The sequence below is a fragment of the Haemaphysalis longicornis genome, unplaced genomic scaffold (assembly GCF_048455015.1).
Source record: "Haemaphysalis longicornis isolate Haplotype H1 unplaced genomic scaffold, Haemaphysalis longicornis Haplotype H1 scaffold_12, whole genome shotgun sequence".
NCBI classification, from domain to species: domain Eukaryota; kingdom Metazoa; phylum Arthropoda; class Arachnida; order Ixodida; family Ixodidae; genus Haemaphysalis; species Haemaphysalis longicornis.
This window is the reverse complement of record NW_027526225.1, coordinates 98,898,168-98,924,490: the sequence shown is the minus strand read 5'-3', so window position 1 is coordinate 98,924,490 and position 26,323 is coordinate 98,898,168. Positions and strand designations below refer to the sequence as shown.

The 26,323-nt window shown below is 46.2% G+C and overlaps 2 protein-coding genes across 2 annotated transcripts; both read right to left on the bottom strand.

The window, feature by feature from the left end:
* Positions 1–387: 387 nt before the first annotated feature.
* Positions 388–6,435, bottom strand: LOC144163060 (glycoprotein-N-acetylgalactosamine 3-beta-galactosyltransferase 1-like). Its single transcript, XM_077693852.1, has 2 exons — positions 5,188–6,435; positions 388–2,587 (listed from the first exon to the last, which is right to left on the bottom strand). Exons 1-2 carry the CDS (start codon positions 6,040–6,042, stop codon positions 2,339–2,341), a joined length of 1,104 nt encoding a protein of 367 aa, XP_077549978.1. The 5' UTR covers positions 6,043–6,435; the 3' UTR covers positions 388–2,338.
* A 994-nt stretch (positions 6,436–7,429) lies between these two features.
* On the bottom strand, positions 7,430–22,815 carry LOC144163062 (leptin receptor gene-related protein-like). Its single transcript, XM_077693855.1, has 4 exons — positions 22,316–22,815; positions 20,594–20,665; positions 18,811–19,012; positions 7,430–15,500 (listed from the first exon to the last, which is right to left on the bottom strand). Exons 1-4 carry the CDS (start codon positions 22,408–22,410, stop codon positions 15,294–15,296), a joined length of 576 nt encoding a protein of 191 aa, XP_077549981.1. The 5' UTR covers positions 22,411–22,815; the 3' UTR covers positions 7,430–15,293.
* Positions 22,816–26,323: the final 3,508 nt, after the last annotated feature.

Sequence of the window (26,323 nt, the reverse complement as noted above, 5' to 3'; positions counted from 1 at the left end):
TGCCCTGAATGCGATGTGCCCTTCGCAAGGCCACAGTGCGCTGTGTGGGGGGCAGGATTCGTTGCCGTTGATTCCGTCTGTTCCCTTTTTGTCCCCTCTCCCTCAAGCATTCCTGTGCAGTCTTGTGTGTGGTCAGCATGGGGGGGTACGCCCTCTGGGGTTCGAACAATCTCACAAGTGGCTTTTGGGTCCACTTACCTGTGTTTCTCGATAGCTGGCCTGCCGTGGTTACTACTACAACAGCCCCTCTACTACAGCCTCGGTCTTTCCCGTTGAAGTCGCCCGGGCGTCTTTCGTGTGTGTTGTGGTGCATCTCTCTTCTCGACTGCCAGCACCATGTAGCTAATTAAAGAAAAAAATACACAAGCGGTTTGGTGCTTCTCCTAGTGCTTGTGTCTTCTCGTCTTGGGCTCGAACCACTCACACTTGCGCTGACAACAGGCGTTTTATTGCTGGGCACAAGTACAGGCACTTTGGTGGTGGGTAACGGTCGCATTGCGGATGCAACAAAACTTTCCTGCCAGGCACTGATCAACTCTTGCGTAAAACGTTTATAGTACATTGCATCGGTGAGCGTGAAGCACGGTAGCAGCACCAAAAATGGATAGAACAATCGATAGAATATGGAACACGATCTGCTGCTTGCCATGTTTTCATTGGTTGCATGGCTCACCAGTTCAGCCATGCACTTATACAATCAGCTGCATTCGTTTTGCAGCCGAAGCCATTCACAACCATACAAGAAGTGCACTTGTTTGTGCGGGTACAACTTGCAACTTGCAGAAACATCGGAAGTGGGGGTCAAATAAAGCCGAAGAAAGCCTAATCAAGCAAAGATTCCATGAATGAACCCTCCCCCCTTTTTTGATTGCGTGAAGTGAGCAATTGAACTGCATTCCCTACAAAACTTGTCTTGAAAGTGTTTGATTCACTGACTTAATTGTTTCAATACCTTATGCAAGTTATTCTAGAAGGGTTGATATACAGGCAACACTCTTCACGTGAGAATTGCTAATTTTGTGACCTTTGTATTTCAATGTGTCCATCAGTTGAAAAATTATCTCCTCTGCCCCCTCTTTGCAAGCCCTGCAAAGCCTGAGCCTTGTGCACTTGTTTTCAATGCATACACAGAAAAAAAAAAAAAAAGCTGCATTCCAAGTTTGTTTTTTGCACAAACCACACATGAACTCCACTGGGTAAAAGAAAAATATTGTTTACCGTAAAAGTTTCTCGAGTAGTAAATATACCACATGCAACAGGTTAATCTGGCAGCTTGACCAAGAAGGGTCTGTGTGCGACAGCAGTTGCACTAAGGATGTGTGACGATTTTAATGCAGTATAACAACCCACAATAGCAACATTTTGATTCAGCTTCTAAAGATGTAGTGTTGGTTGTTGTCAAAGGTGCCGTAAAAGCCACTTTGCTGCATAACTTACTGCACAACCTACTTATTTAAACAGTGCTAAAATATATTTTTTTGGACGGATAAACTTGTGATGAGATGTTAAAGCACCCAGAGCTAACGTGTATAGTTCGAAAGCTCGAGCAGTTATTTGAACACATTCAAACCTTCAGAGAGCCACTTTTGCACACAACTGTTGAGATTTACATTTGTGCAGGATGATGATGTACCGTAATACACTGGCATTGCACGCTGAACAGACGAAATTTCTAGAAACGATTTCGGTGGTTGAACAGTTGCCGGTAATCGAGCTCTAAAATTTGATAGCAACCAACACAAGTGGTGGTTAGTAATGTGGGTACATTACATGACAACTGTAATGAGCTGTTCAGCGGTGCACATTCCAACCACACTGCTTGGTTTTCAAGATTGTGTGCAAGTTGTGTTAGTAATAGCAAAGGCAGTTTTAGCTGAATACCCTGTTGGGTATTCAGCACTGTGAGCTGAAAAAGAGGCTTTACCCTTTTTTGGCAAACCTTTGCTGGTCTAAATCTTGTCAAAACAACAGTAATAAATATTCGAGCTTTGTTCTGTAAGAGAAGTCACCTTGGCAAATAATGCTCTCGTTAAGCAAACCCTCCTGCTAAGCAAAGCACTCCTCCCGGGGTGGAATTCTCATTTTTGTCTAGTTCATGTCTGTTTTCAGAGGCCATTTCGAGGAAGCACTGATTTGGCTAAAAGTGGATGATCTGGATTTGACGCAGACCAAGCAAGTTGAGCACATCATTGGTCACAAGGTTTGCAAGCGCAACTATGTCACGACTGAAATTGACGCAACGTGGACATTTTTGAAACGGACAGAGCTTAGAATTTAGGCCTTGGTCTCCTCGGCGCAGCGCGATGTCGGAGCATTTGGCACGGTGGGGTTGACCCGTTCAGGCGCTGAAGAGCTTGTCAGCGGGTGGGATGCCGATTCCCTGGGGCCTGATGAAGGCCCTGCCTTTGAGCAGGTTGGTGAGCTCCATGGGGACGTTGCGCGAGGGTGGGGAGCGGGTGGGTGGTACAGCGTAGCTGGTGCCACCCGGGTGGGTGTGTAGCCCGTACACGAGGTACTCGTACAGGTACATCTCCACCGGATTGGTGCCGTGGAAGGTGATGGCGCGCCTGCTGCAGCAACGACCACCCTGCAAGTGTGTCGCAGTCGTGCACTTCATTCGAGGGTGCAGTCAACAAAACGCTCGCACAAAAGGCGCTGGAAAACAGACTAACTGGCCATTAACCCTTAACTAGCCAAGACTAGGAACAGCTGTGCTCATTCTGGTTGTTTCTTTCTTTCTTTATTTATTTCTTGGTCTTCACAAAAGTGGGAGGTGACCAGGGTAAAAGCCGTTCTGCGACGGCTTGAGGGTTCCTTGGCCACCCGTGGCAACGACTGGTGCCGATCACAAGCAAACACACATAGCCGGCATGAATAATTTCATGAAATATTCAAGATTACGCGAGAGCAATGATCAAAACAACACTAACACAGCTACAACTGCAACTACGATAAATACGGGAAAAAAAGTTTACAAATACAAGCACTAAACAAGTTTACATGCTTTAGACTCTGAGCTTGACATAAATCAAACAAATAATAATATACTTTCCAGGAATTTGCAAAAAATACAGGCACATCTTCTTCAGGTTATAGAAGGGTAGAATAGAAAAAGAAATACAAGCATTTAGGAAACAATAAAAAACTATATGGGAGTTCTGCAAAAATAATAAAGGACAAGACAATTTTATAAAAATGCAATGACAGAAAGTAATAAAAAACACCTTCGTGTTAGGCCATGTATAAATCAGTTAAATAAGCTGTGCTTAGCAATGTCAGCTCTATTCCCTGGCTATCAAACTGATTCAGCAAACGTGGCAGGTTATTTGCAAGCATTTGCATTCCATAGTTTGTGCGAGATTTTGGAACCTTCCATTTCTCTGCTTTTCTAGTTTTGTAAGACAGTTAATTATTATGTAAATCAGCTATTTCAGTTAATAACAGATTATTCTTTTTAATGCTAGTTCATAGATATCATGTACTCTCATAATTTTGAACTACATAAATAGTTGCGTGGTAGGCTCGGTATGTGGCTTGTTTCCAATTATTCTGAGGACTCTTCTCTGGATATTTAGTCTGGATATTCATGCGCCCTACTGGGGCACCTTTTAACAAACGCAAGGGGAGATTGTCGTGTACTATGTTCTGGACACTGTGTTGCTATTTTCATTCCGGTTACTTTTTAACTAAATAACGGCTAGTTTCAATCATGCGGCTGTTTTGGTTTCTAGCAAAGCTATACGCATGCACTTGTTCCTATGTGCACGCATGTACCAAGTAAGGGCCCCAGGATAAATGTGGAAATTGTCCACACAACGTTTGGTTCGGCGTTTGGTCGCCAATTTGCCAAATGCATTTTTGAGCGGGGAAAAAATGGTGCTTACAGGCTTTTTTTTCCAAAGGCAATGACGCAACACGCAGCACTTGTAATGACCAATTCCAGCACAACTGCCACAGTGTGTAGTAGGATGTCTTGCAACCGTGGGTCATAATTTTAAACAATTAGAAAAAAAAACTCCCACGCTTTAACAGATTGCACAATGATGAATCGGTTATCTAAAACTAAAAAAACACTGTTCCTTCTTTTTTTTTTTATTGCGGCTATAGTTGCCTAAAAAATTCTCCCTTGGTAGCTCCTAAGCAGTTTTTTCTATCTGAGGAAGTGTTAAGGGTAAGGATTGTTTTGGGGTCAGTTCATGGGGCAATTTTTCACTGTTCATTCGGTTCGCCCTCATAATTTTAAACAATTTGGGTCAAATCGAAACACTTTCACACTTGAGCTAGAGTGAGCATTCTTCAAGTAAGTTTTCTTCAAGAAGTGAAACTACTTCAAACGGTTTGACATCTGCCGTTAGCACACTTCCCCGGATCGGGGCTAGTGTTTTGAACCAAAGTAAACACAACTGTATTACACTCCTATAAACTGCGTATTTTCAACGATTTTTCATACTGCACATTCACCAAAAATGGGCTCCTGTGATGTGTGTGAACTTCTTGAACGCATTCGCCCGAGCTCTTCACCTTAGCTACGGAACTACTGCAGTGGGTTAAATGCTTGTGGGAAGCTTTATGCATTTCAGTTCCTTTGCCTTTGGAAGCTTTCGCGCCCGCAGTGAACATATACCAGTGTGCAGAAAATAAATTAAGAATGCTGCATGACCGCGAGGTTCATTGTAATATGGCATTAGCTGGTGCTGTAAAACGAGGCTAATTAATTTGCCAGCCGTGCTTTTGGTGCAATCTTCGCAAGCCTTATAATGTAAGGCTTATGATTCCGATATCATGTTCCTCATTCTATGGCTTCACAGTGAGGAGGGCTCGTCCGCCGATTTGTGGAATTGAGGTCCTAACGATCTATTTGATGATGCATCGTAACATATACGCATGCATGAAAAGTTACTCTTGAAACATAAGCATTCATTACTTCTTGGAACAGAAAATGGAACAGCCTCCCCTAAAGAACATTTGTGCCTGTGGCATAAGTGGACCCGTAAGAAAGAAATTTGTGCAGAGCATCGATGCTTTCCTGTCCTTGGCTGAAGAGTAATCAAAGAGGTTAAAGTTGTGGTGTAAGTAGTTTGTGGTGTACGAACGTACGGACGGACATTTTTTTTAGCTCGCTAGATCCTGCCCATCCAGCCTTATTTCACAACAGGACGAGCATATATTCTCCTGAAGAAAGCGCACCTGTGGACTGAGGTAGAGGCTGGAGCGCCAGTAGGGGTCCGTGTAAGGGATGGATCCGGGCACCAGCATTTTCTCCGCATTGAACGGATTGAAGCGGCCCCTCCGGAGAGGGTCGCGAGAGTCCACGGGGGGCACGCTAAGTGGGCGCAACAGCTGCCCAATGTGTCTGTCCAGCTGGCCCGAAGTCGCTCGGCCACCAGCCCCAGCGGCGCACGCGGGGTCCACACGGAGCGCCCGCACCGCTCCCTCGCTCAGCGCGATCCCCGCCTGCAGCGTGTTGTAGAAAGCGCCCGCCGTGTCCCGCACGGGGTGGCCCAAGTAGTACACCTCGCTGGCGTTCAGCGAAGCCACATAAAAACGCAAATTTTCCACAACAGCGAACGTCTCGTCGTCAACAAGCAACAGCCAACTAAACGTTCCGCCGTACTTTTTGAGCACGCGCCTGAACACCGTGCAGGCGACTTGCGCATCGGACGCGCTCCGAGGCACCTGTTCGATGGGGACGTACGGGTCCAACAGGCTTCCGAAGAAGACCACATGGTTGCAGCGCCGGCTCCACGTGTTCAGCACGGACCGCGTCTGCTGCGCCGATCTGGCGTGAACCAAGCATAGCACGGGTACCCGCTCGTAAAGCAGGCGGGCTTCGTTCGTCGACCCCGAGTCCGCGCGAACACGCTCCAGACCCAGCTCGGACAGCCAGCTCTTGTAAGCGGGCGACCGAAGCTCGTGGCTCGTCGCTGCTACCTCTGGGTCTTTCGTGTCGAGGGCTTCTTGGTACTGCAGGACGATGACTGCCACTAACGAGCCGATAAAGGACGCCACCAGAAAGGCAACGGCACGGGCGCGGCCCTGCATGGCGTCTGCCCGCGGAAACGGCGAACGCGTGCCTTCTGATTAACCGTTGGAGGAAATCGGTTCCATGCATTTACAATGTTCCGTGCAGCTTCGAGATCACTGAAAGAACACGGTTTAACGCTGTACTACGAGCTCTGCTACCCACGTCCACTCGGTGCCGAACTTCCCATGCGTGCCCACGCCCATCATGACACCGACGACACGCTGCAAGTTCTGCTTCACCACCGAAATGTCACCACCGCGGCCACTCCGTGCATTAAAGCAGCGGGTAGAAGACTTCTATGCCACGACATTGTCGAACAGCTGCACTGCTGGTACAGTCACCGTTCAAGCGCATCCGTGTCCTACCGCCTGCTTGCCGTCTGCCAGTCGTTTTTGTTTACAACTGCACCTGCCGCTCCGAAGCCCCGAAGCGTTGTACTCAAGCCAGTATTTAGCTTGAGTACAACAAAAACAATCAACGCAGTCATTTCGGCTTGACGCTTTTTTTCTGTAACTTTATTCGTGCGCGATAAATACCTTGTCAGCTTCCTGACGTATTCCTGAAAGGACAATCGTCCTTCCTGAAATCCCTTTTCTGCCTTTTTTCGTCAGTCAGCGTGCATTCCTATTCGCACGCCACGTGCGAACAAAGTTTCTGTTTCCCGTTCCCGTTTCCCTTCGCGCGCTGCACTGACATGGTACGCGCGTGCAAGAAAAAAAAAAAAAAAAAAAAAAAGAGTACAACGGTAGCAGAATGACAAGTTTTATTACGCTGACTGAGTTCTGGCCACACTTACGTGGTCAGATCATAGTTTCTCTCTAGGTTATGTTGAGAAACGCCAGATGGATGAGAGAATTGGCGGCCTTTTAGCAGTTCTAGACATGCAGGAAAGAATTTTTCATCTTCCATACGGCATGTTAACGTAGCGGCGGACACTACACAGCTTACACAGATCACCACCAAATTGGTGGCGATCTGTGTAAGCTAGAGTCAAATCACATGACATTTTAGCACGTCACTGCAGGTTACGTATGTTATAACCAGTGATGGCGAATTCATGAAGGCGAGAATAGCTCCCTTAGTCACCCCAGCAATTAACCCTATGGATTTGGATCAACAACAGTCATATGGATACGGATCCATGGATATAAAATCACATTTCGAACAAAAACTGTGCTTCGTTCTTTTCCACAGACCACACGTCCCACAAAGCTGTTTGTTCATACGCTAAGTGCTCTATACTTAAAAAGCAGTGCCCTTGGAGCGATATTGCGCATATATAAATATTTGCCTTTTCAGATATGGAATATGGTGCATCTACGGATGTTGCTGAGGTGTCCTGCAGCTGAAGCAGACATGATGTTTTGGTGAATTGAATGCCACCCTTGAATACAAACCTTGCTGTTACAAGCAGAAAATTTTATTGCACGAAACAACAACACAAGTTTTGCACTGAATACAAGCCTGCTAAATTGGAGCAGAAATTGCCCTAAGTGTGCTTATTAAATTATCAGACAACCAGCTGGAAAGATGAATGAAACATAAAAAATATATATAGCAAATAACTGTTGAGCAATGAAGGTAATACTGGTACACAACTCCATATTCAATGGCGACAGCTTATTTTATATCTTAGAAAAATATTGCAGCATTTGCATATTACGACAAATTTGTAAATGTGCACAATGTGCATAACTCTTCTCAAAAAACAAGTACAGCCGCGTCACAAATCATTTTTGATTTTGGAAGTTGCTAGAATCACAGAACAAGTGATAACTTCACTGTTACAGTCATGGACAAGTGAAATGCGAACACGAAAATATGTACCCGAGTACGCAAAATTGAAAAATACTGTTTGTCAAGGTCCAAAAACTGTGCGCTATTGGCATATATGAAATGCCACATTTCCCAACTGTTTTTGTAACTATGCGTCGTCATTTCGATTTGCACGGAAAGAAATCGCTCTACTGGTGTGTTCTGGTTCATATATTCACGTTCACATTTCATTTGTGAGGGGACTGGGAATGTAGCATGAAGAAAACTTGGTTGCAATGTCCTGCTAATGATAAAAGTTGCAAGGTGAACTCTGGCTATGCAACCACTCATAACACATCAGCCAGCCCCCATTGTGGTGGCTGTGAACAAAAATTTGCGCACGTCTAACAGTGAAAAAAGATTTATACAGGTCTTGGAACATCAAGGCAGGGGCAAATTTGCATCATACGTGGAACATTCGCAGCATATCTTGACACGACACTTTACATATGTGAGGCCATCTTCAGAAATAAAGATATTCAGATTAATTAATACATTTTTTTGTGCTCTACAGCTAAACCATGGCAGCTACTTTGGTTTCCGTTATGTACTTTCTGCTCCACAAAGACATATTAACGTTTTTAATGCTTTCTAGTATCTCTTCTGTACATCCCATCCTGTCATCAGCCTTTCTTAAAAGTGAACTAAAGTTGCCACACCCCACAAAACCATCAGCAGCCTATTTGAATATCCCAACCTCCTTGGCTTAACTCCTTCAGTTAGTTCGTTGGCCAATCCCCTCCCTTCCATATCATCATCACCACTCAATTGTCATGTACATTTATTCAATTTACGTCCTAAATAGAGCAAGACCTACACAGTAGCAGCAGCATGTCCACATCAGCACTGTGGTAAAATGCCAACCAAATCATTCCAGTGACACTACAACCGAAAATAGCAGTTTAAGTAATGATTTCTAGAATAGAATTCTTTATTTTGCATCATATGAGTCGTGATGCTAAAGAGCCCTGTAGGAAATTCTGATTGAAATCAGGTTAATGGAGCCACAGGCCCCTATGTTGGCATGTGTTCAGTGCACTAAAAACGTGTGCATCAAAACAGTACAACTCATATACTGTACCCTGCACTCGTATGCAGTACAGTTGGGCAACTAATACTGCAATGGCACGTAACATCGATAACAAAACAACAATCAATACACAGGAATTACAACAGGGATCCCAAGTGTTGGGATCACACTATAACAGTTATTACAAGCATACAAAACAATCCAGGTAACCATTTATGTAGCACGAGCACATGAGTGATTGCTCAATTAGTTTGTTCACTAATTTTCCTAATTCTGGTTTTGATCAAGACTAACAAGGGGAAAAAAAAAATGAAAAACAACACACAGGCATGTAGTCATGCAAATACATGAAAGTGATTTTAATTTAAGAATAGGGAATATTCTCTCGTAGGACGAGATCTGTTGGTTTCTTTGATCAGATAATTTGTTTATGACTATGCCTCCTAAACAAACTGTGCCTGGAATGTGAGCCGCGGACTCGCTGTACTACCCTCTTATTGTTCTCTCCCCTTCCATTACAAAGGACAGCGCCACTGTACCAAAGTGGTACAGCGGTACAGTGGCTCCGGTACAGCACCGCTGTACCAGAGGGGAGCGCCTCCTTGTAAACATGCCGGTGTGTGGCTGCTGTGAGTTGAACGGATGGCTTGTCGCGGGCAGACGACACTCAAGTGGTTTCTTTATCGCTGTTGTGAGATAACAAATCGCTAAATAAAATGAAGTGCACTTTCTTGAAACTCGTTTTTTTTACTGGAAATAAATCTTCACACGAATGAATCTGCTCAGCGCACCAGCTTTGAGTTGGTTTGCATGATGTGTTCCGCCACCTGTTATTGCAGAGCCAGTGTTCCATTTCATTTGAACAGTAATGCGGTGCTCGTGTACCAGGCTTCTCTTCGAGTTGCCGACGGCAGCATCTGGGGGGGGCTATCATTTCACAATGTGCGAGCCGGTATCTTGCGTGAGAAGTGGGTGCACGCAATATTAGGAGGCACCTTTCTCAGCACCACAAATCAAGGAGCACTTTGTTGTATGTAGCCAAAAAAGACTTCACGAGGCGGTTACTCAAGTCCGGCGCAGTGCTAGTGTGTTTGGCAAACCGGCGCTGAACCGAAACGCCGAGAGCACAACAGCAGCCAGTGTGTGTCCATGAACACGACAGTACCAACTGTACCCGGCGAACTGGTTCCATGCCTTCCACAACCAGAAAACACGACAATGGTAAATGTGTCCGCAAGCACGCCAGCGGCAACTGTGTTCGGTGAACTGGTGACGTCCCTTCCACAACCTGAAAGCACAACTCGAGGTACAAGGCGAAAGCGTAAGCATACCCCCTCAAGTACTTTGTTGTCACGCGGACAACTAGAAGGTGCAAATGCAGGGCCAGCCAAGTCTCTACAGCATAAACACAGTGATGAAAGCAACATTGAAGGAAGTGAGTCGACACACAATGTCGCCTAACTCAGCAAGTGGAAATGTATCTAACAGCCGAGAGTCCCAGTACGTTCAATGCGACACGAACGGGATTGGTGTATGCTAAACGTTCGCTCAAGACATCGATACCATTAAAGCTGTATCCCTTGACATACTTCACCCACCGCAAGTGATGGCACGACAGAGTGGGCACTGAAAGCAAAAAAATGAGACTGAGTAGGACAGTGGATTCGTACAAACAAGAACTAGTGAAGCTAAAAGAAGCCGCACACATTAGTAATGTCCGACGCCGAAAAGGGGAATTTAAAGGCACTTCTAATTGTTGACCAAATCAAGAATTGCAAAAAGAAAAGGCCGCAGTGGTCAGAAACCACGCTGAGACACAGCATCATACTCCGAAATCTGTCAACGAAGGCGTACGAGCATTTTCGCTCGGATAACCTGCTAAGGTGTTGCCCTGCAACAACACCATCCAGAAGTACATCGGCACGGTTTCAGGAGAAGGTTGAGTTTACTCAGCTAGTTTGTTGCTGCCTTGAAACAGAAATACTGGCCCTTTAAAGGCCGCAATCAAGAGTTTGTTAGCTTATCATAGATTAAATAAGAATGTGCCAGAACCTGCAGTATCACAAACAACGGGACACATTCATTGGCGACCTCGACATAAGCGCTGAGCTGCAGCGCCTTGTCGAAAGTTCTCGCAATGAGTGCCTGGAAAACTCGGTCCTGTGCTTTTTGCTATGCGGCCTTCATGGTCGATACAAAATACCTGTAAGGTATTTTTTCACAAAGGGGTGCACAGGGGAGCAGTTAGCAGGAGTCACACGCCATGGAAAAAGACATCGGTGGAGAAAGATAGATATCATCAGTGTACCTAAAGAAGATCTACAAAATGCAGAAGGACTCAACAGTAACACCAATAAGGCACAAGAAAGCACCGTTACCCTTCAAACATTGAAGAGGTGAGCGTTAAACAAGCCTTGCAGTTGCTGTCAGCCGCAGAAGTTGGTTTCAAGGAGCAAGCAGGACACACTTCAGATGCAGAATTTGCATCGGCAGTTCCTGTGACCCACTTCCTGGAAGTTATGAAGTTGGTTTACTCTAATGGAAGTAAGGAATTGTCAGCAGTACATTCATTGCAACAATATCGATTGCCGCCCATTCATTTATGTAGATGATGCAAGGCCTGATTGGCTTGAACATGCTTTCATCGCAGAAGGTCTAAGGGATGCAAGCAAAGCCCAAAACTCCTTCACCAAGGAAACGTGCCACGCCCTACTCTTCACAACACATTCAAATGTTGCCTGCATACAACACCTGCTGACTGAGAAGAAATTTAAATTTGTTCTGACTCGCAAGATGTTGAGTGACCCTATAGAAGCCATGTTCGGATTCTTGAGACAGAGTGCAGGATGCGACGATACCTTGGACGTCAGGAGTACGACATCCGGTCTTGAAAAAAATGCTTAAAACAGGAATTATAGCCGCTTCCAGTGGCAGCAATGTGCAGTGTTCAGTGACATTCAACGTACTTCTCACAATCCAGCATGCGCGCTGTACAAGCACACCCATCGCAGACCTTAGCAATTCGTCTGAGGGAGCACTTGCTGTCAGACAGACCAATTCTCTCGACCATCGACGTTGCCAGCCTGGCAATGATTGGACAGTTTATTGTTTGCACTGTAAGGGAGTGCACCGCCTGTGCTGAGTACATTGCAATGCTTCAGGAACCAAATAGCAGTGCTCCAAATCATGGCGTCATAACGTACCAAGATCGCGGTGGCCTTTACTACCCGACGCAGGAACATGTCAAAGTTCTTATAGGCCTGTGGAGATTTGCTGACTGCGTACTCTCGCAACGACAGCCAGTCAAGAAGCCTCTTGAAGCATGCGTGAAGAGGTCGGTACAAGAGCTGATGAGCCTGCCTATGTTAAGCTGCAGCAACACCGTTTCGGACCATCTCAAGGTTCCACTGGAACTCACGAAAGCTCATCAAGCCACTTTTTGCAAGCTCTGTACAAGGAAAAACCAACACGAATGCTACTGTGAAGTTTCTTAATCCCCTGTCAAGAAAAATTTTGAAATTGTAGGTGTTCGTAGTCGCTTCAGTGATAGATGTGTCGTGCCATAGCACCAACTCATCATCAGGTCTCGGAATAAACCATATCTCACACATGGACACATGCTGTTGCAGTAAAGTGCGTCCCCTTTATCAACAGTGTATGCGATACATGTTGTGGGTATGTCAGGAGACCGCAGTGCGCGTGCACGTACGTGGCGTGTGTGACGGCTCGTGTCTCGATACGCGCGGTGAGCAGTCATGCAGATTGGTGGCCGAGTATGCGCGCTCCAGTGCACGCATCACCGATGGGCGAGGGAACGCGCATGCGGAAGATGGATAAGAGGTGTGTGTTGTGAGGGGGGTGGACGAAAGAACATCGCTAGGAAGTCGGATGAGAGGAACAGAGTGGCAAGGCATAGAGTGTGTGCCCATGAAGTTCACCGCACCGCCTGCACCAGGATTACAGGACTACACCGCCTGCTACGGCTTCGCTACAAAAACGTGAGTGCTTCACTGCGTACCGGTGTCACCCAGTATCCCTCCTGCTCAAGACAGTCTATCGTTTAGATCGTTTAGTTCCTGTGGTTTCAAGGAATAAACCCGCTGCTGTTTGCAAAAGAATGTGGCCGTGTTTTTCGCCGGGTGACCTGATATGAACCCGTTTCAACGGAGGAGGATCATTCAATGTGAACAATGCGAAGCTAGCACCAAACCATTCCAAGAACAATTTTTGGACTGTGGACTTGGATTGTCGTGGTCATCATGTGAACCTAACTACTTTGTTGTTTTTGCATTTCGTTCACCTTATTCTCAATTAGAATATGCAGTGTATATGTGTTCACATCTGCGCCTTCCTGTCTTCTTTACCTCAGGCCGAGTCGTACCAGTAATCGAGTAATCACATTTTCTGCAGTGTTAGTTAGTGGAGGACTACAAAACACATGCACAAATAGTCAGGTCCCTTTCTACTAAAAACACTAATAGTTTTGCCCATACAATTTATATTCTTAATAGACACACAACGAGCTCACCTTTCTTGCAATAGGCTAATCCTGCATTTTTTAAAAATTCCACTATATCCCGCTGTGCCGGAATCTGCATATGCCGCATGCTCCCTGTTGAGGCTTTAAGACGTGGATTTTTAGGGGTGGACAAAGTCCATTTCAAGAGTGACTTCACCAGCACAATTCAACACTGGCAAACCTATCGGCACGGTTACATTTGATAGTTAGAAAACATACATATGTCATGCCACGCCAATTTTGGTGCGTACCAAACTAGGTAAATGAAATGTCTATGATAGCATCAAGACGTAGGAGTGTAGGTTGAGATAGGCATGGTCAAAGTGCCTTCAGTTCGTCGAGAGATGACCAAGTTTTCACGACTGCTCATACAAGGGCTATTGCGCATTAGCACGCATACACGCACGCGCAAAATTTCTCAGAAAAAAAAAAGCAAGACATTGCTATGCTTATGTGCCTGGATGGCTACATCATACGAGTCACCGTAGAGGGCACAAAATTTTGCTGCATAGCTGCATGTAGGTTTCAGTGCAGCATCAGCGATGCTGAAACCTACGCGCTTTCTGCCAGCGGACAGCGCACTGATCGGCTACTTCCGGCTATGCCACTGGCTACCCCGATAGATGTGACCAGACAATACAGAGGCGAGTGCTCTTGCACGGCACCTGGTCACAACACACGGCAGGGAGCTCCCTAAGGGAAAAAAAGCGATGTTCCAGAGTTTTTTAGGAGGCATTGGTTTGATACGACAGCACTTGTGTTGTGTAAATTGTACTGGGTGTGCCAATTTGAATGTCAGAAAAAATAGTCCAATTTTGACTTGAGTATACTTAAAGGAGTATTTTAAGGCGCTTTAAAACAGCACCATTTAAAAAAGATATAAACATCCCCCTCGCGAGGGGCACGATCAAATGCAGAGCATTTCTGCGGGGGGGCGCGCCTGCAAGTCGTATGGATTACGTATTGGTTGTTGTTGTTGCAATTGTTGTCTTCCAGCGTAGACATTGTCGATGAAGTCGATGGTGAAACGTGCCGTGAACCCCCTGCCGCGGCTATGACGCAACGTGGAGCGGCTATGACGCAACACAATACAACACAATCCACTTTAATCCAATCCAAATCCAAGCCAATCCAATCGAATCCAATCCAATGCCCCTCACGAGAGAGTGTTATAGCGCCGAAATCGCCACCACGCGAACGCGTGATGCTGACGTCACGATCACGCCACAGATGTTAGCGACCGCAGCGCGCGCGAACGACATATGTGGTTTAAGCGCGAACCGACCGCGGCGAGAGAGCGCGATGCGAGCGCCCCACCTGTTCTTGCGCGCGAACCTAACGCGGCGAGAGAGGGTGTTGCGCACGTCCCCACCTGTTGTGCGCCCGAACCGAACGCGGCGAGAGAGGGCGTTGCGAGCGGAGAGAAGGCGAGGAGGACGCGGGGGAGAGGGCGCACCTCTGGCCGACGGTTGAATGAGTCAAGGGTATAAGGCACGTTCGTAACCTTCCGTTCTGTGTCGGCTTTGTGGCTCAGTTGGTAGAGTACCGTGCACCTTGCGTTCCGCCCGCAGAGTCGTAGGATCGAAACCTGGCGCCGGCAAGTATTTATATAGTGTAGGGGGAGCGATGCGGACGCGGACTACGGACGCCAACGCGGGTGACATCGTGAGTTACTAAAATGCTCTGCATTTAAAATATTCTGAACTGTTCACACGCCATTGACCACACAGGAATGTCAACTTCGAGACGGAACAAGCACGGGACATTGACACCACAGCAGATATCCGCACCTTGAAAAACCCTGAGACAACCGCAACAACTTTTTGTAGACGGACAATCGGTGTTTCCTACGTGTCCCTGTGGTCCCACTAAGGGAGGTACAGGGGAGAGGGCGACAGCAGGGGTCAGTGGTCGCACGCTTTACAGCACGGCTCACACGTTTCCAGCAGCTCGAACAGGGAGGTACCCAGTTCTACACAAGAGCAGGTCACTTCGCCGCAACACACGGCGGCAGCCACCTCACAGCTGCCAGGGATCAGGAACAAACCAAGGATGGTGAGGAACACGATGACGTTGCCGCCGAGAACTAGGCCACACGCACTCCACTGGATCTGCGCGGGGAAAAGGTAGAGTGCAAAGATAGGTCTCACTACGCAACGAAGGAGTAAACACGTGGTCGAAGCCAAGTACAGTCGGACCTCGTCATAATGAAGTAGTATCGGCACAGCAAATTAGTTCGTTATATCCGATATTCGTTACACCAGTAGAGGTAAAAAATCGGCTCTAACAAATCGACAATCTGGATCGCGCAAGAACACTTGAAAGAGAAATCCATTTTGAAGCTTCCAACCCACTATAAACAAGGTAACCCTTACCTTTCAAGTGGAATGAGCCGGAACATCAGTACATGAAATTACAACAAAGCAAGCTTCACTTGACAAAACAGGCCCGCGTCTTTATTTCTTTGATGAAGGATGTGATCTTCATCTGGTGGCTACTCACAGCTCAGAGCAGGATGGAGTTTTGCACAGTGTCCTCGAACAAAAGGGCCTTTATGCTTCTGCAATTTCGGATGCCGAAGGGTTTTGCCAAGTAGCTTCTCAGCCTCCTGGCCAAATATTCCTTCATTATATCCGACATCGAGCATGGCTCATGGTTTCAGTTTCGTTATAAAAGAATCAGTGCCACAGAAATGAAGCGTGACCAACCAAAGATCGTATTTAGTTCGCTATAGCCGATGATTCTCTATATCAGTGTTCGTTATAATGAGGTTCAACTGCACTCAAATGACAGCAACTGTTTCTTTGAACCTCGGGTTTAACGTGATGACGCTACCCCTGGGCTACGAGGTGCGCCGTAGTGGAGCGCTCTGGATTAATTTCGACTACCTGGGATTCTTTAACGTGTCCCGAAACCTCGACACACGATCATTGATGTTTTTCGCCTCTATCTGACAAGTGGCCGCTGCGGCTGAGATAACCTGCGTCTTTGGGCTCAGCAGCACAACGTCTTAGCCACTGAACCACCGCGGCGGGTCAACTGTTTTTGTAAGTGCCGCAAACTGACGTCGGGGGCAAAGCAATGTAAAGATTGTTGTCATCCGTGAAAGGTGCATCTCCACCACCCACCTCGTCATTATAATTCAAAGAGGTGGAAGGAAATGTAGTTGATACTTCAGCGCAGGAAATGCCACTTTGTTTTTCACTTTCACTGATAAAGCGTATTTAAAAATGCAAAGCTTTCCCAGTAAAGTCGATTTTTGAATGTTAAGTAACTATCCTCTCCAGCTTCAGCTACATAAAAAAAGGCCTCACAAGGCAAAACTCTTTCGAAGGGTAGGACAAGCACAAAAATATAACCTAAATTTACAATGCTCACGGTATGGGCAGACAACTTCACCAGACCTTTAACATGATAAACAAGCTGCCACTCCAGAGCTCTGGCATTGCTAGTTATAATAAATCGGCTTGGGTTATGTTTCAATGAGCCAACTTTAAAGAAAGCAGGATCTTTGCTAAATCACCATTAACTATCTACATTTCTGTCAACTAAATTGTCGCTCTATTCTTCAGCAAATCCAGACGAATTCCATGCAGCTTTATGTGATGTAAAGAGCAATTGCAATCCTTTTTTTTTTTTAAACTGAGACAGAATATTGCAACCTGTTACAGTTTGAAATCATTGAAGCTTACTCTGTTTTTTTTTTTCATCGTTCAATATGATGCGAGTCTGGGTCCGAGGAAAAATTTGACCCTACAATTATGACACGGCCCAGCCATTCTGTGAACAGCCCGGTAGAAGCTTTCTCGTTAAAGTTACGCTTTGAAGGGAAGGATTTTTCACTTGGATGCAGAAGCGCTTCCACTGGTGCTGCGTAGTGGAATGCTCCAAAGATATGAGCAAGATTTGGGTTTGGCGGTGAAGCCAAATAAACGCCCTTCCTCACTAGGAGCGCAAGTGAAAACCCCAAAATCCGGATACAATTATTAGTGTTTATCACTTTTTTTTCTCACCCATTTGAGCACTGGTACAAGTAGGTGTCACAGAACTGCGCTAGACTGTGTGATTTCTGCTAGCAGAGCAGCGACAAGCGTCGCGATGCATGACAGAAGTGGCGGCGAAGCACGGGGAGTGCAACATTATGAAAAAGGGGAAGCGGCACGGGCAAAGGCAGCAAAACCAAGCGAGAGACAGAAAAACAAAAAGGCAAAAATCAAGCAATGAAGGAAATGAACGCAACACGTTCTGCTTAGGGTCAAAGCGGATGCTCCTAAGAAACAACACAAAACAAAAAGCACACAACACCACATCTTCCCCACGCGCTAAAAAAAAAGTACGAAGCACGTGAACACAAGGTGTGGAATATACCCCATGCCGTGAACAGGTGGACAGCAAGGCTGCTGATCACCACAAGGACACATCACGTGTACAACGAAGAACGAAGAAGGGGCTATAAAACGAGCAGCTCGACACCTCACAAGCAGTCCAGTCCGCAGCCTGGTCTGTGGTTGTCGGTCTTGCAGGTGGGTCGATGTCAATGCCGGCTTCTAAGCAGCCCACAAGTCAGCCTAGCGACACAATGGTGCCAGTAGTCCTGAGCGATTCATCGAGAGCAACGCGCTGTCTGCAAACGCTGCTGTCATTGGGCCACCACATCAGAAGACACTCCAAACTTCCACCGTACTGCCGCCTTCTGTGCCGGGTAGCTGTCAAAGAAGATTGAAACCTAGCGCTGAAGGTTAGTTGCAAAGACTTTTGCGCTCTCTTATTAAAGAGTTGTTAATGGCAAGCAGTGCAATGAGTTGTTGATTGCAAGCAGTGTAAACAGTTGTTAATTGCATGCAGTGTAAAGCATTTTCTGACTGTTACTCAAAGCATGTAAATAGGGTTACTTTTGTACTCCTATTTCATTTAGTTACTTCCATCCAGAAATCCTCTCAGATAAGTGCAAACACTGTGGCCACCACGCAGATCTTACGCACATTATATATGTGGAAATTGCCTAGTCCAGATGGCCGAAGGAGCCACCAGGAACCAAAATCACCTGGCTAACTAACACGGCAGCGAGAGCCCAAGCTCTCTACTTCTGGGGGAATAAATCTCTCTCTCTCTCATTTATTTTTCATTCTGCAATACAGAATGCATGCACACTAGAGTAATTTGTGTTATGCCCCGATTTAAATTGGCACTGTGCTTATATTTGGCCTACCCTGTTGAAAAATTCTTTTGGTGACAATTCGAGACTCCCAATCAAATGCCTTGTGCTGCTACCAGCGAAAACTGTTCATCAAAGACTAACACTCGCGTCATGCGTTATCAGCGGAGGCCTCGTTCTTCGTACAAATACACTCTAAAAAGGCGACAGTGGGTTTGACTGCATAGCAATGCATACGTTAGTTAGGCCACAGGTCCGTCGCTCACCCTGACGTGAGGTGGCACTGGCAAAGACGCCAGCACTATTGGCAGTGCAAAGGCCGAGATGACGATGGCCGCGGTGAAAAAGTAGGCAGACGCTCGTGCCGCACTCGATATTGCCCCCCTGTCCTTCGTGCAGCAACGGGCTATCAACAATGGCAGTGGCGACAACACGTAGAAGATCACCACGAAGAGGGGGTGCCAATTCCTGCGGGCATGGCAACATGCACACACAAGGCCCCAGCTTGGTAAAAGGGGCGAGCATCTTAGACCACTGCTTATAATTGACAACACTTTAAACACAAAGCACAAGCATGCAACAGAAATGAGACAAGAGAGTGCTGCAGTGTCTCTTTGTTCCAAAAAACAGAAGGATGTCTCGGACATTCAGAGAGTGTAAAGGCAAAAGTCTATAGATGGTATTCACTGAAAAGTTTAGCTGTCAATTTCTTCGCTTGGCAACACTGGAAACGGCCATGGACATGGCACGGCTTGTGCCACTGCGCCTGCACGTCGTAGAAAAAAAAAAAAAAAAAACCACCGGCGTGTGTCGTCTGCTTCGTTTCAACCTGATTCTTAACGGTGGTTTCAACAGAGGTGTTCTTAATCGCACTCACATTGCAGTTGAGGCATTACTTTGCCTTCGGTGGGGTGCAGTTTTGAACGTCCAACACACATCATGTGCTTAGCACGGGCAAGTACCGCCATCCCGCGGAGCCCAATGTAACCAGTGACGGTGCACTCATATGGTTGCCTGCGTGTGTGCCTCGCCAGTGAATACAACCTATAGCTGGGCCTCCTGTTAGACTGCTGCTAAACTTTTGGTTCAACTTTGTGGCCATGCCCGTTACCACTTGATTGCCCTCCTGGACAGCACCCTCCAAAGCTCGCTTTTCTCTTAGCCATCACCAGAAGTATCCTGTCTACCCCTGTCGGTGCCTTCACCTCCAAATAAGGCTCACATTGCACTGGTGGCAGCAACCCACCCTTGCTCAGAACAGCTGTTTCCCCTTCCCTCGACGTGCTCCATCACCCTTTCTCAGAACCCTCCTCCCGCACTACTGTTTCCCTTTCCTGGAACGTGATCTCTGGCTCACGCAACAACTTTTTTCGACCACCTATTTTCTGAACCGTGCAACATGTGCGCTTGAAACAGAGATTTAAGGCCTTACAAAAGAACAAACAGGCAAAGGACGAAACAGAGACGAGGCAAGGGACTGCTGTAGTGTCTCTCTGCCGCACATTTTATTATCAACGTGCTCTTTTCATTGAAAAGCTGTTGTATCGGATATCACCAACATTTCTTAACAAACACATGGTGCTGCTATAGGGTAGTACATCCTAGTGCCAGGCATCAACCTGCCTAATTTAGCTTTGCTAATTTAGCAGGGAGTTGGCACACAGAAGAGATGCACAAGTCTACCGTGTTATAGGAATACGTGCTAGTTAGGTTGCAAATAGCTTCATGGCTTCAAGCCAAGCAATGGTGTCACCTATGAAGGGTCATCTAGAGCACTCATACTGTAACAAGATTTGTACAAAATGCTAGTTTCTTGTGGCGTCCCGGCATCATGGCCATTATTTCGACGCAAAAGTTTTCCGCAGCGCTATCATGCTAGATAATTTATCACAAAACTTTTTTCGCTGCTTCACGATTGCGATTTGGTGCTCACACTTAAACAAGACATACTGCACGCGAGGCCTCTGATCAATGGAGTCAAGTAAAAGCAGCCATTTCCTTCAAATGCTTTGAGCACGCATTTCTTAGAGACACGACGTATTGTCTCACCTGGGTGATGGCAGTACACATCCCAGCACCAAAAGGGCTATGCCCGCAGTCCCCAAGAGGGCGAAGGCACATCTGGATAGAAGACGGAAAAGTTGACGCTCTTCACACTCAGTCATTGACAAGCATCATTACTGGCTCAGTTGCGTCCCATCTAATCATCACGGATAGGACTGGACATTACAAGCTTACTCACACGTCACCTGAAACGGCTGGGTTGAACTCGATTGTCCTTGGATTAAAAACTTATTGAAAAAGCTTCTACCTACCATTTTTAGCTGTCATAGCGACATTCAACGGTAATAACTTAGTTGTATCCTTCCGTCCTTTAGTTATATTTGGCACCAACCTTGGAAGTGATGTGGATACATTTCCATCTTCCAACGCCCACTGGTCAGATTTGTCTCTTACAGGTTGGGATTGACTGTAATCCGTGTCTCATTGCATTGTGGCTGAACAAACGAACACCCAAACTATACCTATAGGAACAGCACCTTGTTTGCTTGGTTAGGTAAAAGATTGATAGCAACGCAACGACTAAGAGCCTCCGACTGTGTAAAGTTTTAGATGTACCATCGTGATACATTGAAATATGAACTACGGAGAGCGTGGCTTTCAGTACATGCCGCGCATCCTGGCGATGGGCTGCGTATGCACAGTAGGAACAAGTTACGGGAGTTCGTGACCGATCTTGGTATGGAAAGACCATCGTCTTTCCACTGTCTGTTGAGCGCTGAGCATGAAATAAAAAAAGTACCAGGAATACAGCTGCGTGCACCGTTTTCACTCAGCGCAAAGACGCAGTTAGATAACACCCGCATGAGCGGGCACCGAACATGGCGGAAAGACAAACCTAAATGCTCATATACCGGGCGATGGTCTTTCCATACCAAGGTTGGACACAAGGTCTCGCAACTTGTTTGTACTGTGCATACACGCCTTGTCGTCAGGATGCGCGGCATGTACTAGAAGCCGCGCGCTCCGCCGTTTGTATTTCAATGCATCACGACAGTACATGCCACAGGAATTCCGTCTGTAATAAAGGCTATCTCCTCCTCCTCTAAATTTCCAAGCACTTAAGAATTATGAGGAGGTAGATTAGACACATTGTGGAAAAACGAAGAAGAAAATTTGCAGAGCACTTCTAAGTGTACACGGATGCGAAAGCACAGGTGTAATGTGCAGTGTTAGCTATTTGATCACGTGAAGATTACATGGTACAAGCCGAAGCAGTTGATGTCGAGTCAAACAAGCACGGGTGGCTGGAGAGCTAAAACCACGGCACCTTGATCATCAAAGCGTGATGTCAGGTCGGCGCATACCCACGCCCGCCACTGAGCGAGTTGTTGTTGTTCCTTTTCGATTGGCACATACCCACGTGGGGGATTGGCCAAGAAACGGGGTGGCTTTTTGGGAGCGAGTTCTTTCTTTTTTATTTCTATGGCTTAACCACACGACGCGTCGCCGCCGCAAAATGCGCTCCATCTTTCTTTTTCTTTGTTTTATTTTTATTTGTGAGGCGTGGCTCGTGCTTGAAACCGCATGACGCGCTGTTGCCAATGGGAAACTTCGCGCCGCCGATTTTTTTTTTTTTTCGATCCGTGAGCCACCCATGCTGTCGCATAAAAAAAAAAAAAAAAAGGAGCGCGCATAGCAACCACAAAAATACGTATCACCAGTATCACTCATTGAAATACTTCGATCAAAAGACAGAAATCCACTTACCCCGCTGATTGCACCCGGTAGAGCAATAGAAAAAAGGCAATAGGAGAGAAATATTTTGTTAGTAATCTTGTCCTGAAAGTAGGAAAGGCGAACATTTGGTGGATAACAATTCGTACAGCTGGAATTCACCTGTCAAGGGCGAAACTGAACAGAAGCACAACGCAAAAACACGACCTAATTACAAAATAACAAAAAATTGACTTATTTAGAGCCTCAATTCTCTACTGTAATTATAAGACACAGGCCGAAGGCCAGAATATCTTTTTAAAAGTTTTTTTTTCGAGAGTTTGACGTCAAAACAAACAGGTTATTGACCTGCTGGAGAGAAAGCACTACGGCGCGAGACTACACCGAAATTCTCGCACTCTCGCCACTTTTATTCTACAATGCGGTGAACTCGGAAAGATAAATTTATGTACTGCGCCAATAGCGCGTTGGCACTGATAAGAAACTAGACAACAGCAACATGCACGCAATGCAAGCGCTTGCAACGGCACGATACCCATAGAGTTAATACTACTGACTCTAGAGCAAAAGCTGCCCGGCCAGCCCGTGCATTGAAACCGTGCTACACCTGGGCGCTGACATGATGCCACCCTCACAGCGTTGCCCGCTGCCTTTTTGCCTACTAGAGTTGGCGGCAGTAGTCGGTATTCACCTAGTAACCAACGCATTCCATCATGGCAGCCACCGTGGCTGTGAGTGCGCCGTGAAAACTTTGCTGTGCAGAAACGTTGTGTGAAGTTTTTTCCTGTGGTAGGTAGCGAACTTTTGTGCCATGCTGCCGCGTTAGATGCAGTTTTGCCTTTTCCGCAACTGAGAAGGGTAGCGCCTACATTAGCGGGAGCTTCGTACGCTCGGAGAGGTAGCTTTTGCGGGTGCGTCAGGGGAGTTCGGTCGTCGCTTCGGAGTTCAGCGGACGTGTTTTTTCGTGCTCCTGTGCTTCGGAGGGGCTTCATTTCGCCGGCCCGTTGCAAGCGCGGGCCATTGGACGTCGCCTGGCTTTCGCTCTGCTGGTGTGGGCGGTCAAGTGCCAGCCCCCCCCCCCCTTCCTAGTACCCCCGTCTCCAAAGCGGTCGGGACCGCCGCAGACTTCGCTCTTCGTCGCACCATGCTCGCCTCCGCGCTTCACTGTTCCCTTCGAGGTTTCTCGTCTCCCGGACGCAGCATTACGCCAGCCAACAGTGTTCGTGGTGTGTTGTGTGCGACGGAATCGACCACAGTGGAACTACTCTTCTCTACTCTTTCCTCACCTTTCTAATCTTTACTTTTCTTTCTCCTATCCTATTTCCCCAACTATTCCCGCTTCCGGACTCTGTTAAATGCAGGTGAGCTCCCATGAGAGCTTAATAATATCCCATTCCATTTATTTTCCTGCTTCCTTTAAAAAGAAATCACTTCCCCCTGATTGCTTTTTTCCCCTGACTTTTTTTCCTGGTGGCTTCCCCTGTATTCGCGCATGCGCTGTTTCTGTATATATCATTTTGTGTGTGCTAAAAGAGTTCAGTTGATATGCAGCGCTAGTCCTGTGTAGTCTTTTCTTTGTTGTCCCGTCTGTACAGCGCTATTTTAACAGGTTTCACACGCCTCCCCCTCCCCCCCCCCCCCTGTATGCGTCAGCTGATTGTTTTCGCAATCTATTGAGGTGCTCTTTACAACTACTTGCTTTTCTAGCAAATGAAAGTTCGAACTGGACAACGCTTCCAAGAAATGCATGTAAATGGAAATCGTATTTGTGACTGCACTTTATGCTAAACAAACATGCTTTCTGTGCCTGTTCCTGTGCCTGTCTACGAGGCCCCTGCAGCACGTGTGTCAACTTTTTTCTCCAGTTGAAATGCTCTTAGGTAGTGGCCCTTGCATTAGCTTAGATTCAATAACCATGAAATACCCAAGCCTAATATTACTGAAACTCTCTCAAGAGATTTTCCGTTTTTCTAGGTACGCTTAGAGGATTTGTCATTGATTGTATGCTTGGGGACGTCACACAAGGTACATGATTAATGTTGTCAGGCTACATTAGGTCGCAATATTTCTATTTAATAGCAGCTTAAACAAAATCTCGACAAAAGCAAACCAGAGACTAGCAGATATCATGTAGAACGCGCATTTCCATTCTGGGTTTGTGGAACTATAGCTTTCAGTACTTCCAACTACAAAGAAAGTAGTGCAAGTGTTCATTAGTCGCTGCAGGGCTCTTTACCTTTTAAAATTTCATGCCCCCTCTCCCAGATCAAAGAAAGAGGAAAATTGTGTGAGGAACGAACTATTTCCAGCAAAGCTATGGCAGGTTTAAAGCCATAAACAGACAGGGTTAAAAGCCAAAAAACCTTTCTGAAGAAAAAACAATTTCATGATAAAAAAACCTAAGCACTGGAGAAGAGGAGAAGAACGAAATAAACAAATACAAGCAGAGGCAGCATAAAAGAGCAAAAAATCAACAAAGCAAATGCAATTCTATGAGGCAGTTAGTCACGAAAGCTTCCACGAAGGAGCAGACACTTTAGGAGAAATTAAAAAAAATTAGAAATTATGTACCCTATTTACATTATGTACACCACAGAAAATCAGACATATTTCAGTGGTTTTAGACAAGATGGAGCTGAAGTAGCCAAATCAGTTCTTGCCTTGAAGAAGCAGATTGCAGTGATTAAGAGAGAAAAACAGTCACAGGTGGTGTAGGGGTGTTACCAGCATGCAGCATCCTTCGTTTGCCCATTTTGTCATTTTGCCTGCTTCTTTTATGCCCATCTTTTTTTCGCCTATGGTGCTGTCTTTGTACTGGCCATTTCCTCGCCATGTTTTTTTTTTTCTCCCGAATTTTTTATCCTTTATTTTATGCCAGTCCTTTCCTTTCCTTTCAAGTTTACTGTTCCCATTTCCACATGTAGCACAGCCAGCTGGACAGTTCTTCTTCTTTCCTTGGTTAACCTCCCTAGCTTTCTTCTACAGTTTCTTCCTTTCTTTGAAGTCGCACATTAGGTCATCTTAGCCTTGCTCTTACCATCACAAACTTCCCTAGAGGTCTGGTGGTATTACTGGTGGTGAAATAAAATTTGTTAGATAAGAATTGCTTGTACATATGACCCTCTTGCTTTTTCTGTATTTATTTTTGCTTCTGATACACGGACTGATGGCATTGCGATGGCCCATTATTTTTGATGAAAATAAGAATGCTGATGACCACAATCTGAATGAGCTTTCTTAATCAGCTACAGCATTACTGGAACCCAGCTTCGGTAATGCAACTTCGTCATCATCCTTGTTGCTGTGAGCACGCTGGAATGGAAGCGTGGAAATTCTACAAGGTCTGGTGTGGCCCCTTTGTGGCCACCGGTTTGATGTTGGCATAAATGAGAAGGCTGTGCTACACATATCGAATTCCTTCGTTCTATCGCGTATCGCACTCGCATATCGCATTCCTTCCTTTTATCTAGTGTACACAGCTGAAGAACGTCTCCAGATGGCCCTGGCTGAACCGATACGTGCAAATGTAACTGTCGCAAATAATAAAATTGACAGTTCAATTTATTGTCGGCTTTCTTAATGACTGCCATATGCAATGCACATTAAGTGTCTGAATACTGTATATTAGCGATTGATAGTCTCATGCTAGGCAGTCTGATTCACCTGCTATAGGCTCCGGACAGCGCCCAGAGGGCGACACGGAGCCCGCGACACCCAGCGCCCCCTTCGGCAGATATGCGCAACGCTGAGTCGGTCCCCGCAAGCCGGTACGCTGCTAGCTCGGGGGCGCTCTTCTTTTTGCAGCGCGGATTTAGCATACTAGTCGCCCCTTTTGGGTTTAAAACGAAGTAAGAGATTGTAAAGTAATCCTGCCACATACTGCATGTGAATGGAGAAGGATTTATTCGGTTGAACTCGCGTATAGGAAGGCATATAAAGGCCGCATAGGAGTGATGCCCAGAAGAGAAACGCTTGTACAGCCTGCCTGCGGGGCAAACCTTTCTCAAGATCAGCATGTTTCGCTTCGAAAGTATACACGTA

Excerpts from the sequence above, each read along its gene's own strand:
- LOC144163060 (XM_077693852.1), bottom strand. The coding sequence starts at position 6,042 with ATGCAGGGCCGCGCCCGTGCCGTTGCCTTTCTGGTGGCGTCCTTTATC. Across the intron at positions 2,588-5,187 it reads GCCTCTACCTCAGTCCACAG|GGTGGTCGTTGCTGCAGCAG; the intron begins GTGCGCTTTCTT and ends ACACACTTGCAG.
- LOC144163062 (XM_077693855.1), bottom strand. The coding sequence starts at position 22,410 with ATGTTCGCCTTTCCTACTTTCAGGACAAGATTACTAACAAAATATTTC. Across the intron at positions 20,666-22,315 it reads TACCGGGTGCAATCAGCGGG|ATGTGCCTTCGCCCTCTTGG; the intron begins GTAAGTGGATTT and ends TCTTCTATCCAG. Across the intron at positions 15,501-18,810 it reads CAGTGCCACCTCACGTCAGG|ATCCAGTGGAGTGCGTGTGG; the intron begins GTGAGCGACGGA and ends TTCCCCGCGCAG.